The sequence below is a fragment of the Dipteris shenzhenensis genome, chromosome 18 (assembly GCF_047967505.1).
Source record: "Dipteris shenzhenensis isolate YYH24624 ecotype China chromosome 18, Dip_SZ_1.0, whole genome shotgun sequence".
Classification (NCBI taxonomy): domain Eukaryota; kingdom Viridiplantae; phylum Streptophyta; class Polypodiopsida; order Gleicheniales; family Dipteridaceae; genus Dipteris; species Dipteris shenzhenensis.
The window spans coordinates 36,511,725-36,525,853 of record NC_141613.1 but is presented as its reverse complement, the minus strand read 5'-3'; the positions used below and the strand labels follow the sequence as shown (position 1 = coordinate 36,525,853).

Here is a 14,129-nt window from a genome sequence, read left to right as displayed (position 1 = left end):
GTTTGTAAGAGACCTCCAGACAGCTTACAGCCAAGTCCGGACAGCAATTGAAAGGTCTCAAGAGAAACATAAAAGAGCTGCAGATAAACATAGGAGACAGTTGGATCTCAAGGAAGGGGACTGGGTACTTTTAAAGTTTGAAAAAGCTAGGCTCCGCAAGTTTAAAGGCAAACAGAAAGTGTATGCAAAGTTATCTCCCAGATACTATGGCCCTTTCAGGGTTACAGAAAGAATAAATGAGGTTGCATACAGATTAGCATTGCCAGAGCATTGGAGGATTCACAATGCATTCCATGTGAGTCTTCTAAAGAAATTTCAAGGACCAGAGCCTACAGAACCAGTATCAGAGGATCCACCAGAAGTGGATGAGCTGGAGGAAGTCCTTCAGCCAGAGCAAATTGTGTACCATACTGTACGTAAAGGCCCTCAGGGTAAGGAATTTTACAGGTATCTTGTAAAATTCAAGAATTATACGGCATTAGATGCCAAGTGGATGGACGAAGACATGTTATCCGATCATCCACAGCTTTTGGATGTTTACAAGGAAGCTTTTCAGTTGAGGTCAACTGAATAGAAGCCGAGGGGATGTCACCACAATGTAAATATCCTAAGTCAAAGTACAGTTGACCATTTATTTGATCTTAATTAAAGAATGTTATATGTGTTAATTACGGTCAAAGAGTCATTTTAATGGTCAAAGGATTGACTACGGTCAAAGATACTTGACTCCAGTCAAGTAAACCTGACTACGGTCAGAGAATGTTGACTTCGGTCAACAAGACTTGGCACGCGCCAAGAGGGGTTAACCTCGGTTAACCAAGATGTGCCAACCTCGGTTGGAGAGACTTGGCTATAATTAAAGCGCCTTGACCTTTGGTCGAAGCTCTTTAATTATAATCAAGAGTGTTGACCTCGGTCAACCAGAGAAAATATATATATATATATATTTATATATATATTTGTTTAGATGTGCACATGTGTTCAGTGGGGACGCCCACCGTGACTAGGATTAGTCCGCAGTGTGTTATTTGCATGCAAAGCGCTAACAATTAATGGGTACCATGGTGGTGCGCTTTAATTAATTGTTGCAGGTACTAGGAAGGATTATTTTTCCTAAGCGAAATGGGAGCCTGACAAGCACCTAGGAAGCGGTTCGTGTGACCGAGAGCCTTGAAGACTCCAGAATGGCCCTAAGTGGCTTGTAATAAGAGTTAGTCTAGATTTTAGACAAGTGGCATGTTGCCAAATTGAATGGGGCTTGAAGCTCTTGTAAGTCAGGAAATTCTTTTCAGGTTTTAGGAGAGACTTACGTGACAGCTCATGCTGAACTCTGTAACAGAATTTCTGAAAAGTAATAAAGACCTTCGGGGGGGTCCAGCCCGACAATTTGTCCTGGGCCCTAGTGTTTGTTCAGAGAGAGGGAGTGAGGGAGAGCCTTTGGAGCATGTAATTCCGTCGATGGCGTGAAGATATTGCTGTTTATTTCCCACTCTCAGTTTTCGGTTTTAATAAGTTTAGCGAGGTAAGAAAGCTGAGATAAGACTCAGGAAGAGAATTCAGAGTGGTGGTAATCATCTCTGAATCAGGAATAATCTCATCAATGTTCAATAATTGCTCTCTGAGATCCTATAGCTTTGTGAGGTGTACTGACATGGAGTCACCCTCTTCCATATGTGTATTACTTAACTCTCTTGTCAAGAAAGACACCCTTGCATCATTCCGGGCTGCATACATGCTTTCTAAGATATACCACGCTGCCTTCGAGGTCTTACACGACCGGATATGAGGAATGATAAATCTTTTCACTGAAACAGAGATGCATGACAAAGCTAAGGCATCCCGTGAATCCCATCTCTTCTGCTCTGGAGTAGTGACTATAGTTGCACCAACAACTTGTCCTACAGCTGCACCCTGTGCACGACCTCTTTCACCTCCTTACTGGGGAGGGGTATTAGGTGCCATATCTGCTGGTTGGATCTCACCCCCATTCACATAATCCCATAAATTGCGAGAAATCAGAATATTGCGTACCATAAAACTCCAGAGGGAGTAGTTGGTACCATCCAACTTGTCTTCCTGTGAAAGACCACCGAACTGGAAGTCATTCTGATTTTGCTGGGCCATATCTGAGAAAGAGATTTAAGCAGATACAAAACTGAATTCCCTTACTGGGAATGAAATGCACAACTCCCAAAAAACACAGCCAAGCACTGGCTGTAAATGCAACGAATTGCGCTCTGTCTGCAAAAGCCCCAAATTTCACCGCGAAATTGCAATGTAATCACAAAATCCCCAAATTTCTTCAAGAAATTGTACTGCAAAATTGAAAGCCCAAAATTTCTAGCTTGAAATTGCAACCAGAAAGGGGCAAATTTACTAAAAGCCCCAAATTTGTAATTTTTGAACAAAAGCCCCAAATTTTAGACCAAATTTGTAGATCTGTCTGCAATGTTTGCTCCAAGTGCAGCCCCAAATTTCTTCAACACCTGCAAAGTGACCCTTGCAAAGAATCCTTTGTTGAAAAAGACCCTGCAAAGAAAACAACTGATGCACGAAGCAAGTTCAGGGTTGTACGGGCAGTATGGCATTGAATCTATGTACGGGCCTGCTGGGACGGTCTGTTTGGATGACAGCGTGTACAATTGTATTGAATGCCTGTGTACGGACGACCTTGTACGGCAATTGTACGGACTAGCTACAGGAACTGTACGTTGTACGGGAGTTCCCTACAGAGCAGCTGTATGGCGACGAGACTGCAGGTGTGCTGTTACGGGCAGCGCAGGTACGTACGGCTAACTTAGACTATACGGCGACGAAGATGCAAGTAGTCGACGGAGGTGCAGTACTTGATGTACGGCGTTGCAGTCGTGCTGTACGGAATGCGCAGGATGGTACGGCGAACGTACGGACAACGATCAGGAAGGAAGCGCATGTACGGCAGGACTGTACGAAAGCAGCAGATACGTACGGTACGTCAGGTACAAGCAGGTACGGATGCAACACTTATGACAGATGCGAGCAGGTACGGGATGACGAGCTGGAGCAGATAGAAGGTATGGCCAGCAAAGGGAGCGCTAGAGTTCGGGGGCTGAGAGCAGGTCCAAGAGCACGATCTGCTTTGATACCAAATGTGAGTTTTGGGGAGAGAGAGAGCAAGAGAGTGAGCTGAGAGTTGAAAGCTTAGTTGCAATAGAAGAGTGTAAGAGTACAACTGAAAGAGTGAGAGATAAGGTTTTGTCCTAGTGACAAAACCTTAGTAGTCACTAACCATAGTTAGTGGACAAACTGCGGTTAGGGGGAAAAACCTCTTAAAGAGGAAAAAGTGCCCCTAACTAGCTTATTAAATTACTTTGGTCACTGCTGAATTATATCTATAATTCTAACAAGTCTGCCGAGTTGTCCTCCCCCTTACAGAAGATAAGCAAGCTCACTTCATTCTCTCAAAGATAATGGTACTATATCTCGTACAAGCGTGAAACATTGGATTGTGAGCAACTGCTATATAGCTTTGATTATCATTGTAGATGACATGCGGAGACGTCTGTGGGAATCCTATCTCATCAAGCAATCTGTGAAGCCATACTACCTCACAAGTAGTTGAATAGGCGGCTCGGTACGAAGTCTCTCTTGAAGATAAGACTACGATGGGCTGCTATTCACTGCTCCATGTAATTGCTACCGACCTGAGGGTGAAACAATATCCTATGGTTGAGCAATGAGTGTCTGGATCATCTCATAGTACTTTGAGGAAGACTGACTTCATCTGGGAGACTTTGTTGTAGAGGGACACCGGATGCTCCCAAATCCCCTTTGCCAACTCATGTGCCTGACGTGGTTGATAACTTGAGGAGTACAATTCAGAAAAATAAAGGAACGAACACGAGCATTTACTCGATCCTAGAGTTAGGCTATTGTCTCTGCATCCTTTTGCTGAAGGATTCCAAGGTTCTTGGGCAAGCGGATTTGGCCCGCAGGGATGAAGTTGGCCACGTCATAAGATAAAAGAACAGACTCCATCACTCTCCAAACCTTGTAGTTGCTACCATTCAACAAGAAAGGTGCGTAGAATGGGGATCTTGACCTGTTATCATCCATATTGAATAAAGTTGTCATCTCAGAGGAGCGGAGAACTAGCTTCTCTCTTACAAACATTCCTCTTGACAAACGATGAATCCAATGCCAAGATCCAAGAAGATGTACGTTCTATACAAAAAGAATACAGAGACGAGGAGGCTGAAGAGAATGTGGGAAGGGAGAAGAGGCTGCTCTGATGCTCACCTTCTGAATAGTTCCTTGCTGTCGACACATTGTAACACCTTCTCCAAGGAATCACCTTCTATCCCAAACTAGCCTTGCCTTCTTCAAGCGCTCCTTTGCATCCGATCTCTCCATGCCCGCGCAATCATCACACGATCAAGACACGGGCGATGCTAAATGTATTCTCTTGTTGAGTTCTACAACCCTCTCATATACACTTTTTCCAAAACACATGTCTACAATATTCATCATGACCATCTTGTTCCCAATATTTGCAATCTACTTTGGTAACCTTGAACTGCTTACTTAAAAGAGCCACCTCATCTCTAGATTCTACACTGCTGATGATGCTTCTTAAAAATCTTTAATGTGTTGAATCGTCCTTTTAACTTTTGAGCCTAGAGCATTGCGGTACTTTAAAATTGCTCGCATTTCAATACAAAATATTGAAAGAATATCTAGCGTACTACTCCTTAGTCCAATATGTTCTATGATCTCTGGGAACTCCCAAGACACACATGAACTGAGCCCTTGTCTTGTATTTATAAGCCTAGCTCTTGCTTTTCTTAGCATCTAACTAAATATGGAAGGCATACTCCAATTAGCTTGCTTTCTCTATAAAGCCTCACTTTTTATTACTCACCTTGCTAGATTACACCCTAACCCATGACTACTCGACCATAGTTAAAGCTATGATTAGTCCATCAAGGATGTAACATTCTTTCTGCCTTGAAATATGTACATGTTCTTAAAAATCAAGATGAAAAATCTCAACAAGCGATGTAGTTATTCGACATCTATTCAATAGTCTCCTTACAATGCTTCTCCTCATAAATTGGATTCCATAAGTGGTACTGTAAGACAATATCTGCAAAGCTAGGGAATCCTTTCAATGCTTTCCATGATATAATGAAAGTATCAATATATGATTACCTTCCTAACCAATCACCCAGATTATTTAGAAGGTTCATACCAATGTACAAGAGTTATAAGCACAATCATGATGAACTTCTGATACAAAGCGTATCTATCTTAGTGCCATCCATTCACTCTCCTCAAATATGCATCCGTTTTTGGTGCATCATCATACACTTGGATGAATATCCATAATACTACTGTCTTTAAATTACTGTACTGAATAATGTAATATAGAGAGATCTCACCATACAATAAACATTAACCATGATTATTATGTTAAGGACATCTACTCCCAGCAATTAAAAAAAAATATTTTCATATCTTGGTAAATCTTAAGAACTGTCAACATCGATTCTCGAACATTTAAACCTTTCCAAAGTCATCAAACTTAACAAACTTCCCTTACCATATCGCCATATGAAGAAGAAACTCACCCTGAAGTCTTTTTTTACAAAAAATGTGTAACATTGAAGTGTTTTTTCCTTGATAAATTTCCTTAATCCGATGCAAAATCGAATACATCATTTTACAAAGTTGCTAACATCTGAATTCATATCCTCAAAACTGATGTTGCTTTAATTGCATTACCGTTTATGGATCAAATATCTGGCATCTCATAGTACCAAGATATATCATCTAGGTGAATCTATTAAACATTCATTATCAGAAAAAACCCTTTTGTTATTGTGCCTTAATACTACACACTCACGCAAAACTAGCAATCTCAAGAGAAAATTTAAGTATTATCTCTAAACTAGAACCAATGATTTTCATAAGCTAAGCTAAGCTACTGGGAAACATATGATTTTAGTATTCATTACTTGTGCACATAATGTCTGAATTATCTGAAGGCTATGATTCTATCTTACTTTGATTATGAATACAATTGCATTTTGCTATAGTGCTGGCTAATTAAAAGATCTAACTGAAAGGGACACAGGATTTCGGCAGCTGATGCAGATGAGGATGCAGCAGCAGTCCTCGTAAATGGGCACTTTGATAGTGCGATTGGTTCCCCGGGTGCTAGCGACTGTGCTTCATGTGTTGGTGAGTTCTCTCACACTATAATTGTCAACTTGGAAATGTGCGATGGAATTTGGCAGCACAAAGACTCTGATTATTCTGTGGGGATACTTTAATGAGCAGTACTTCTTAACAGGTGTCTGTAACTGCTGTTTGGTTTGATAATTACTAAAAGTGGGATGTGGCGACCTGGTCATCTCCAGAGTCAAGTACCAACTCATTACTGACTCAGGGTGTCTCTCATGCAGCGGCCATGCTTGAAGTTGTGCGTTTGATTATCGACACTGACTGGGCGCCTCCAAGTCCGATTATTTTTCTCTTCAATGGTGCTGAGGAACTGTTCATGGTGGTAAGTTTGCATACAAACGTGGTTTTTCACAAATTCTCTATGCCTTGTTTGTCTCTTCAATGGTGCTGAGGAACTGTTGATGGCGGTAAGTCTGCATACAAACGGTTTTTCACAAATTCCCTGGGGAGGCATAGGATCTAGGCATGGTGGAGAGATTACCACTGAATAACAAAAAACAACAGCATGAAAGGCTGGAAACAAGCACAAACCCAAGAGACTTTCTGCCCATAGAAGAGCAGTGGTTGCTGTTACACCATTTGGAATTTGCACAACTGGCTACATGAGATGGCAATACAAAGCAAGAGCTCCCAAATGAGCAGGGATCTGATTGGGAATTCTTTGAACCCAATGTACCTTCTGATGTGGGGATGAAATAACTGGTATGATGAAAAGGAAATCTACAGGATACATTATAAGATAGAACAATATCCTACTGTGAACTTGTCTATGACGTTGAGGCTCTAAGGCCTTGTAAGAGGCTACATCAGAGCAATTGGTTCAGTACCAAGGCAAGTCGCACTGTGCTTGAACCTTGGTGGAAACGTTGGGAAGCCTGTTGGCAGTCGCAAACGTTTCAATCACGGGAGAAGATCCCAGGCCATGGTATTGTACCTGCATTTTGTTGTTTGGGCTCCAAAATTGAACTTGTGCCAGCTGCCTAGCTAGCATTGTGCACCTAACCACCTCAAGGCCTTCTCTATCATATGTAGAGGTCTAGAAGCTCTCATGCAAAGTCTTCACAAATAGCATAGCTAAAGGGGAATGCGATCGTCAGAAGAGGTGTCACGTGCTTGGATTAGCAATCAAGTTGCAGGTTTCTGATCTCTTTGGCTCTCGCTGTCTTCATCTCCTTCTTATTGTGTAAAACGTCATGGGAGCTATCAAAGTTCCCAAGACGCCAAGGCCAAAGTCCACAATATGGCAGTGTCCAAAGAGAGGTAATAGCATCACACACCACATCTTTGTATGCCTCATGCTATGCTAGGGTTTTGAATCACATTTGCCATGTTTACATTTATACGCAAGTAAAGAGTGATTTTCAACGGAAAATATCTTGAATATAACGTGAAAATCGAAAAATGTCCACTAGGGAATCGGAACAAGCTGTCATTGATAATTTAGGCATTATCGATGGTAATGAATTGACATTACAATTATCCATGATAATAAGGTGGAATGGAGATTGTTCATTTGAGGCTTTTAGACTCAGAACTACAAAGCAAGTCTTTTAGCTAACCTTACACGTAGTTCGGGATTTGACTCCAAGGCTTCAAACCCTTGAATCTGTTTTCGCATTTACTGCATCGTCTCCTCCAATCTAGGTCATGCAGGTCCGGAGTGGTGATCCTCCTCAACATCAAAGACCCACACGTCCTCCTCTCTATCCTAGTTGTGTGGGAGGGCACAAGATCAGCATTGAAGCATGTTTCCCTAAGAGGAATGTTAGGCATTCCCTTACTCGAATCAATGGTGCTCTGAGCTGAGTGTCCGCTGGACTCTTTGAGATAGAACGTTTGGCAAGTTGCCTATGGTAGCTATTTTCTGGGCAGCTTTGGGAGTTCTCTAAGGTAACTGATTTTCATAATTGTTGATAGAGAGCTGAAGTAGCACTCTGTTTTGTCGTAATGTATATTGAGCAATATGTAAACTCCACATGTTTACATCATAGGATATGGCAACTTTTGGCAATTGAAAAGGGAACACATAAGAGAGAATATGTAACAGATAGAATGATAAGGCATCCATTAGGACCCAAGATCCTTGCAAATTTACTTGGATGCCAAATGTTGACACTTTTTGAAATTAAGACCTAACAAATATATGAAAAAGATGTTAGAAATATAGAGCTCTCATGACAATTCTAAACAGTCAAGTGCCCGTTTACTAACATAAAGTGACGATTCAAGTTCTCACATAGTCAACAACTCAATAGCAAGAATCCGAAACAAGTAGGGATCATTAATGAAATATTATCACACGACAAACGGACTGGTAGCACATGCCTACTGGCCTTGTTGCTGCGAATACAACTGAGAATACAATTGAGGGACCCTACCATGCTACAACTACAACAACTGCTCTAGAAGAGACCTATACTATGACCCTCCTGTGAGGTATGAAGCTCTCACAAGCTCGCGGTTTGGACGAAAGAGAGTCCAACCAAAACTGTTGCTGCAAACTTGTAGGAGCCACACATCGTGTTACGCTCTAGCTCAGGTGGCATGACCTCGGAAGAATCAGGCGACATTTCCCTTAAGGATCTACGTTTGTAATATATTTGTTTGCGCTTCATGTAAATGATCGGGCGGGAATTAATGTCAAGGTCCTAGGTGAGGGCTGATAGCACCAGACTAGGTGGATTTAAGGCTAAGGGCCTAATGCAAGAAATGTGCCTAGGGGCAAAGGATTTCAAAGTATCCCAAGAGAGGGGTAAAAAAAAAGATGCATTAGGAAAGGCCCTATAATGATGGCATATGGCATCTAGATCCATCCAGGGAGATGGGGCTTGTTGGAGTTAGTGAGAGAATGAGAAGGGACCTTCACGTATGTTTCAGATTTTGATTTTCTCTGTGTGTACTCTCATGCTCCAGCAAGGTTGGCTGGGTGGAAAGTTATGGTGCTAGCTCCCGTGATTATCAGTATTTAGTTGAGAGTATGTAATATTTGGTATCAGAGCTCGGGGAGGCGAGCTTGGGAAGTGATAGCGTGAGGCTTCACGGTAGCCAGCGTGACGGGTTGTGAGCGTGGACATACGAACTGAGTCGCAGGATGGTTGACGAGAGCCGAGCAATAGCCAGCAGCGTCGTGATCTCGGTATCGGTGAGCAGAGCGTCTGATGTGACGTGCAAGCGTATGTAGAGCGCAGGTTGCTAGTTGATGGCAGCGTAATTTGAAGCGATTGTGTCATTTGGTGACGAATCGATATTCGGTGGACCTCCCGCACTGGTGATCAGATCTATGTGACGGTTGACACAGCAAAATCTTGATAGCCAGTGCGAGCTGTGTGCAGAGGCGAATCAACCAGGGAGCTTTCTTTGGCATTCGTCAATTCTGTGTTTTTTTTTCCTTGACCTTAGTCTTTGTTGATGCTCCGCTTGCATGAAGAGGTTCTCGTGAAATATTTAGTCTGCATGAAGGTTGGATGCCATAGTAGGGTACATAGTAGACTTGGGATTCTTTTGACTTCTTCAAATTCCTGTGGGCAATCTGGGAGATTATGCTTGTGCATATGTCTTTGTGATAAAGCCAGTTTGTTTGCAGGAATTTTTCTTAGTATAGGGAAAGGCGGTATTTGGATATATGCCTGTGTCAATTACCTAGTCAGTATAGTTGTCAGATTGCAGGTATTCCCTAGTATAAGGAATTGTGTCAGTTTTGTAAATACAGTGTTCTAGCGGTGTTTATTAAAAAAAAAAAAAGAAGAAGCAAAAAACCCATTGACCTGAATGGAAGCAGAAGGAGCTTCCAGGATGGACCTTGTAGAGTCAGGAGTCCGGCCGACCGAGCAGGTGTCGCGCCCAGTAGTTCACACCTTATCTGGCAGGATTGCATTACTTGAGGATGCCTTGCAGCAGATATTAGCGCAACAGTTACAAGCAAATGCAGGGCAGTCTGAACTTAGAAGAGTGATACACAATGTCTGCCAGACCTTCTCGAGATGAGAAAGGAAAGGCTCCGATGGAACCGGAGTCTAGTATCCATACGGTCGAGCCTAGGAGGGCTAAAGTACCTAATATTGCAAATTATAGGCCGGAAAAGTATTCTGGTCGGATGAATGACCGTAGTTCTGATGTCATTGAGACCTGGTTACACAAATGGGACGAGGCATTCGCCATTTGTGAAATCAGAAATGATATTAAGAAAATCCGCGAGGCCACCCATATGTTTAGTGAGGCAGCGGATCGGTGGTGGATTAAACAACAGAAAGATGGTATTGCTACCTGGGAGGGGTTTAAAAGGAAATTTAGGAAACACTTCTTACCTCCTGACGAAGCATCCTGAGCTTGGGATCAGTATAGAAACCTTCGTAAGAGAAATTTGTCAGTGGCATAATGCACTGATAAGTTTCGAGAGAGCGTAATGAAGGTTGATGAACCCCTGCCTCAATCAATCCAAGTGAAAGATTTCATATTTGGATTGAATGATTGGATTAAAATGGAAGTTTGGGCTAAGTATGCGAACACATTGGATGATGCAATAGCCATAGCCCTGAACTATGAAGATGCCAAGGGCAGTAGGCCAAGTGGGTTTGTGCAGGTCGGAATCCAGTATGGGTACCAGAAGAAATCTGGGTTCAAGAAGTGGATTAGTAAAGGGAGTGGTTCTCAGCTGAGTGGTCAAGCCAAGCAGGCGAAACTAGCTGAAACTCCTAAATCAAGTACCACCATTGGAGTGAAAAGGAAAGTAACACCAATGGCAGCCCGGGCTTGGTCAAAGTCTCCCTTAAACCCAGAGCAAAGAGAAAAAGCGAGGAGAGAAGGCTTATGTTTTGGTTGCCTTCAGCCTCATCAGTGGAAAGATTGTCCACGAAATAAGGATCGTCGGATGGCTGAGATGGTAATCTCAGAATGCGACGTGAAAATGGAGGGAAGTCCCAGAGCGGAAGAGATGCAGATTCAGCTAGCGGGATCTTCTCCGAGGTCAGTACCTTGTTTGTTATGTGTGTCTGTTGCTAAGCTAGTAACGATTGCACCTGATAACATCCTATCTAAGCCCACAGCAACGGGGTATACAACCTTTAATGATACGGAGTTAATTAAGATGAAAGGGCAAGTGGCCAATCATGATGTCATTGTGTTGTTTGACTCGGCGTGAACTCACAATGTAATTAACTCCAAGCTCGTGAAGAGGCTGAAGTTAAAGACTAGCCCATCTGACTATGCGTATACAGTCAGGATGGCAGATGGAAGTTCAACTGAAGTATGGGACTAAAGGATTATCCAGTTGGAGCTTCGTATTCAGGACTATGCTGAGAAGCTTGATTTTGAAATGACTAAGCTTGCTCATGCAGATATAGCCCTGGGTAAGGCGTGGCATTCTAGGAAGAATCCAGCCATTGATTGGAAAAAGCACGTATATCAATTCAAGATGAATGATGTGCTGTATGTCTTACGAGGTGAGAAAGATGTACCTCAAGGACCGTTGGTTTCCGTGATGGAAATCCGAAAAGCTCAAGAAGAGTTTTTATTCCTTTGTACAGCATCGGTAGAGCCGGTTGATGATTCTTCGGCTAGCACTGATGTTGCGCAAAGTGGTGAAATGGCCAAGCTGGCTGATCTTGTCACGGGGGCGTGAAATTCTAGGTACTTTAATGTACTACAAGACCGTGACAACTTTGGTTTTAAAAGTCCAAGCGTGGGCTTAATAATGTGTAATTAAACGCGGCATGGTGCCTAGCACATAAGCGTAATTAATCCCTAGGCCCAAAGACATTCCAAGGAATTAAAAGAGTGGTTGTTGGGAAATGATGACGTGGCATTTTTAATGGGCCCCCTAGAGGGCCATGTACCTTCAGTGGCCCCCCTAGAGTTCCAGGTGGCTCTAGTTCCTTCTACATGCTCCTTTGCCATTCCTGGACCTTCCTGGGCCTTCTAAACTTCACATGTGTGGTTTTCTCTCTCATCTTCTTCCTTTGTTGAGATTTTGGACTGGTTTTTCAGCCTCCTCCAGCTGAATTCCGTTTTTCTTCATAACTCCTCACCCGTTTGGATTCCTTGACTTCCGTTTGGCCCGATGGCTTCCCCTCTGCCTCCCCTTCATAGTGATATGCTTTTCCCTCCGTGCGTTTGGTAGAACAGGCAGAGCTGAGCACTTCTTTTGCTGGACGAATTTGCAAAAGTGGCTTTTTCTGGACCTTTTTTCTTCTACCGCCTCCTGGGCCTCTCCTCTTGCAAAGCTACAGCTTTCTGTTGAATTTCGAGTGGTTCGACGCGCTGGTTGACTGGTTTTTCTCAGTTTTGGAGGACTTTCCGGCGATGAAACTTCTCCAAAACCTTCTCAATGCATTCCTCTCTGAAGCACGCTTCTTTTGAGCCCAAGAACTCCCACTCCTTCGCGACAGAAGTGCTTCTTTTCGCATTTTTCAGTGGAATTCTTGCTGGTCGGCTCTTGTAAATGCTCTTTCTTCATGCCTTTGCACTCCTCTTTGGCTGAGAATGCAATTGGGCATTGGCTACTATGTCCTCTTGGCGATTGAGGACTTGGTTCGAGTTTTCAGGGCTTGGTGAGTTGTGAATTTGCTACTGCAATTTCTTTTTGCCATAAGCTATTGGTTGGCCTCGTGTGCCGCCTCTTTCTTGGCTCGCAGGTGCCCAGGCAGAGCTACATGAGTCATTCTTTGGTTGGGTACTTTGCTGATTTTATTTTGGAGCTTTGAAAAGCTTTGTGAATGCCATCTGGAAACCACTCAAAGAGAGTGCAGCTGGGGTGCAGTGTGATTGCATCTGGACAGCCAATGGAATTGCACTCGAAAAAGAGAATGCCTTTGGGTTGAGCCTACGGGTTAAGTGCACTTATGTGATGGTGTTATATGCTTGAAAGCCTTGCGAAGGCTTAGTGAATTGGGGCTGCGTGCTCAGTTGCAGGGAAGGTCTCCCAGATGCAACTTGTAATCATTTCACTGTGAAATATAAAGAAATACCGAAAGGGGCGCCACGGTGTTTGGGGCCAATCGGGTGCACTTGTCTATGTCTGTTGAGCAGGGGCATTCTAGCCTCCATCCCTTTTTCAGTGGTTTTGTTTGTGAACAAATGGGTAAATCCCAAATGGTGATCATGCAATGGTTAATGGTTGTGATATATGCTTTGTGAGCTGTAAATAAGTGCTGAAGTGATTAAAGGTTTAGTTCCACTGCCCTCTGAGTGATTAGAGGCCGGTTTCATTGGTTCCATTGCCGGGACACCACACACTCTTTCTCAAGAGGTGGGCCTCGGTAGTTTAGTGGAAGGATATCTTTGCTGCACTTTTTGACAGCTGAATATTACAACCATAAACATGGTGAGTACCCATGAGCAAGAGAGCTCCACAACTCCTCAAAGGAGAAGGCAGGAAAGCCTTAATGATCCAGCTAGTTTACAGCTGCAGGAAGCACAACAAATGCCTTTTGAGCAGGCCACACATGAAGCTACAACTGAGCTCAACGGTGATACTAGTTCTAGCAGTGAGTCAGATGATGCTACTATGTTGAATGCACAGCTTGCAAGTGCAGTGACTGCTTTGACTCAGCTGGCTCAAAATTTGGCTCAGATTGTGCAAACAAATGCCAAGAAGAAGAAGAAATCAAGAAATCACAAGCACGGAAAGAGTGAGTACACACATGCATCAGCTTCTCATGGCGGACCGCACACTCATGCATCAGTTTCCCATGAGGGACAGCCATCAAAAATGACTCAGAAAGTGGCTTCCAAGAGAGAGGAATCGCCCAAAAGAGCACTTGAGAAAGAGGTACAAAAAGTACATCCAGTGCAACAGTATGAGCAGCCAGCACAAGGCCTTAGTTTGGGTATTTCTACTCCTCAAAATAATAATGTGCAGTCCATAAATGTGGCTCAACCACCTCAGCCATATTTGAGGCAGCAACCTG

General features: G+C 43.2%; 1 protein-coding gene across 2 annotated transcripts in view; it reads left to right on the top strand.

Moving 5' to 3' along the window:
* LOC147891173 (Zn-dependent exopeptidases superfamily protein) overlaps nucleotides 1–14,129 on the top strand; it is a 114,560-nt gene that overhangs the window by 18,388 nt on the left and 82,043 nt on the right. For both annotated transcript variants that reach the window (XM_087389321.1, XM_087389322.1), the window contains exons 4-5: nucleotides 6,116–6,222; nucleotides 6,447–6,547. In XM_087389321.1, the coding sequence (XP_087245447.1) occupies nucleotides 6,116–6,222; nucleotides 6,447–6,547 (208 nt within the window). The remainder of the gene's footprint in view (nucleotides 1–6,115; nucleotides 6,223–6,446; nucleotides 6,548–14,129) is intronic.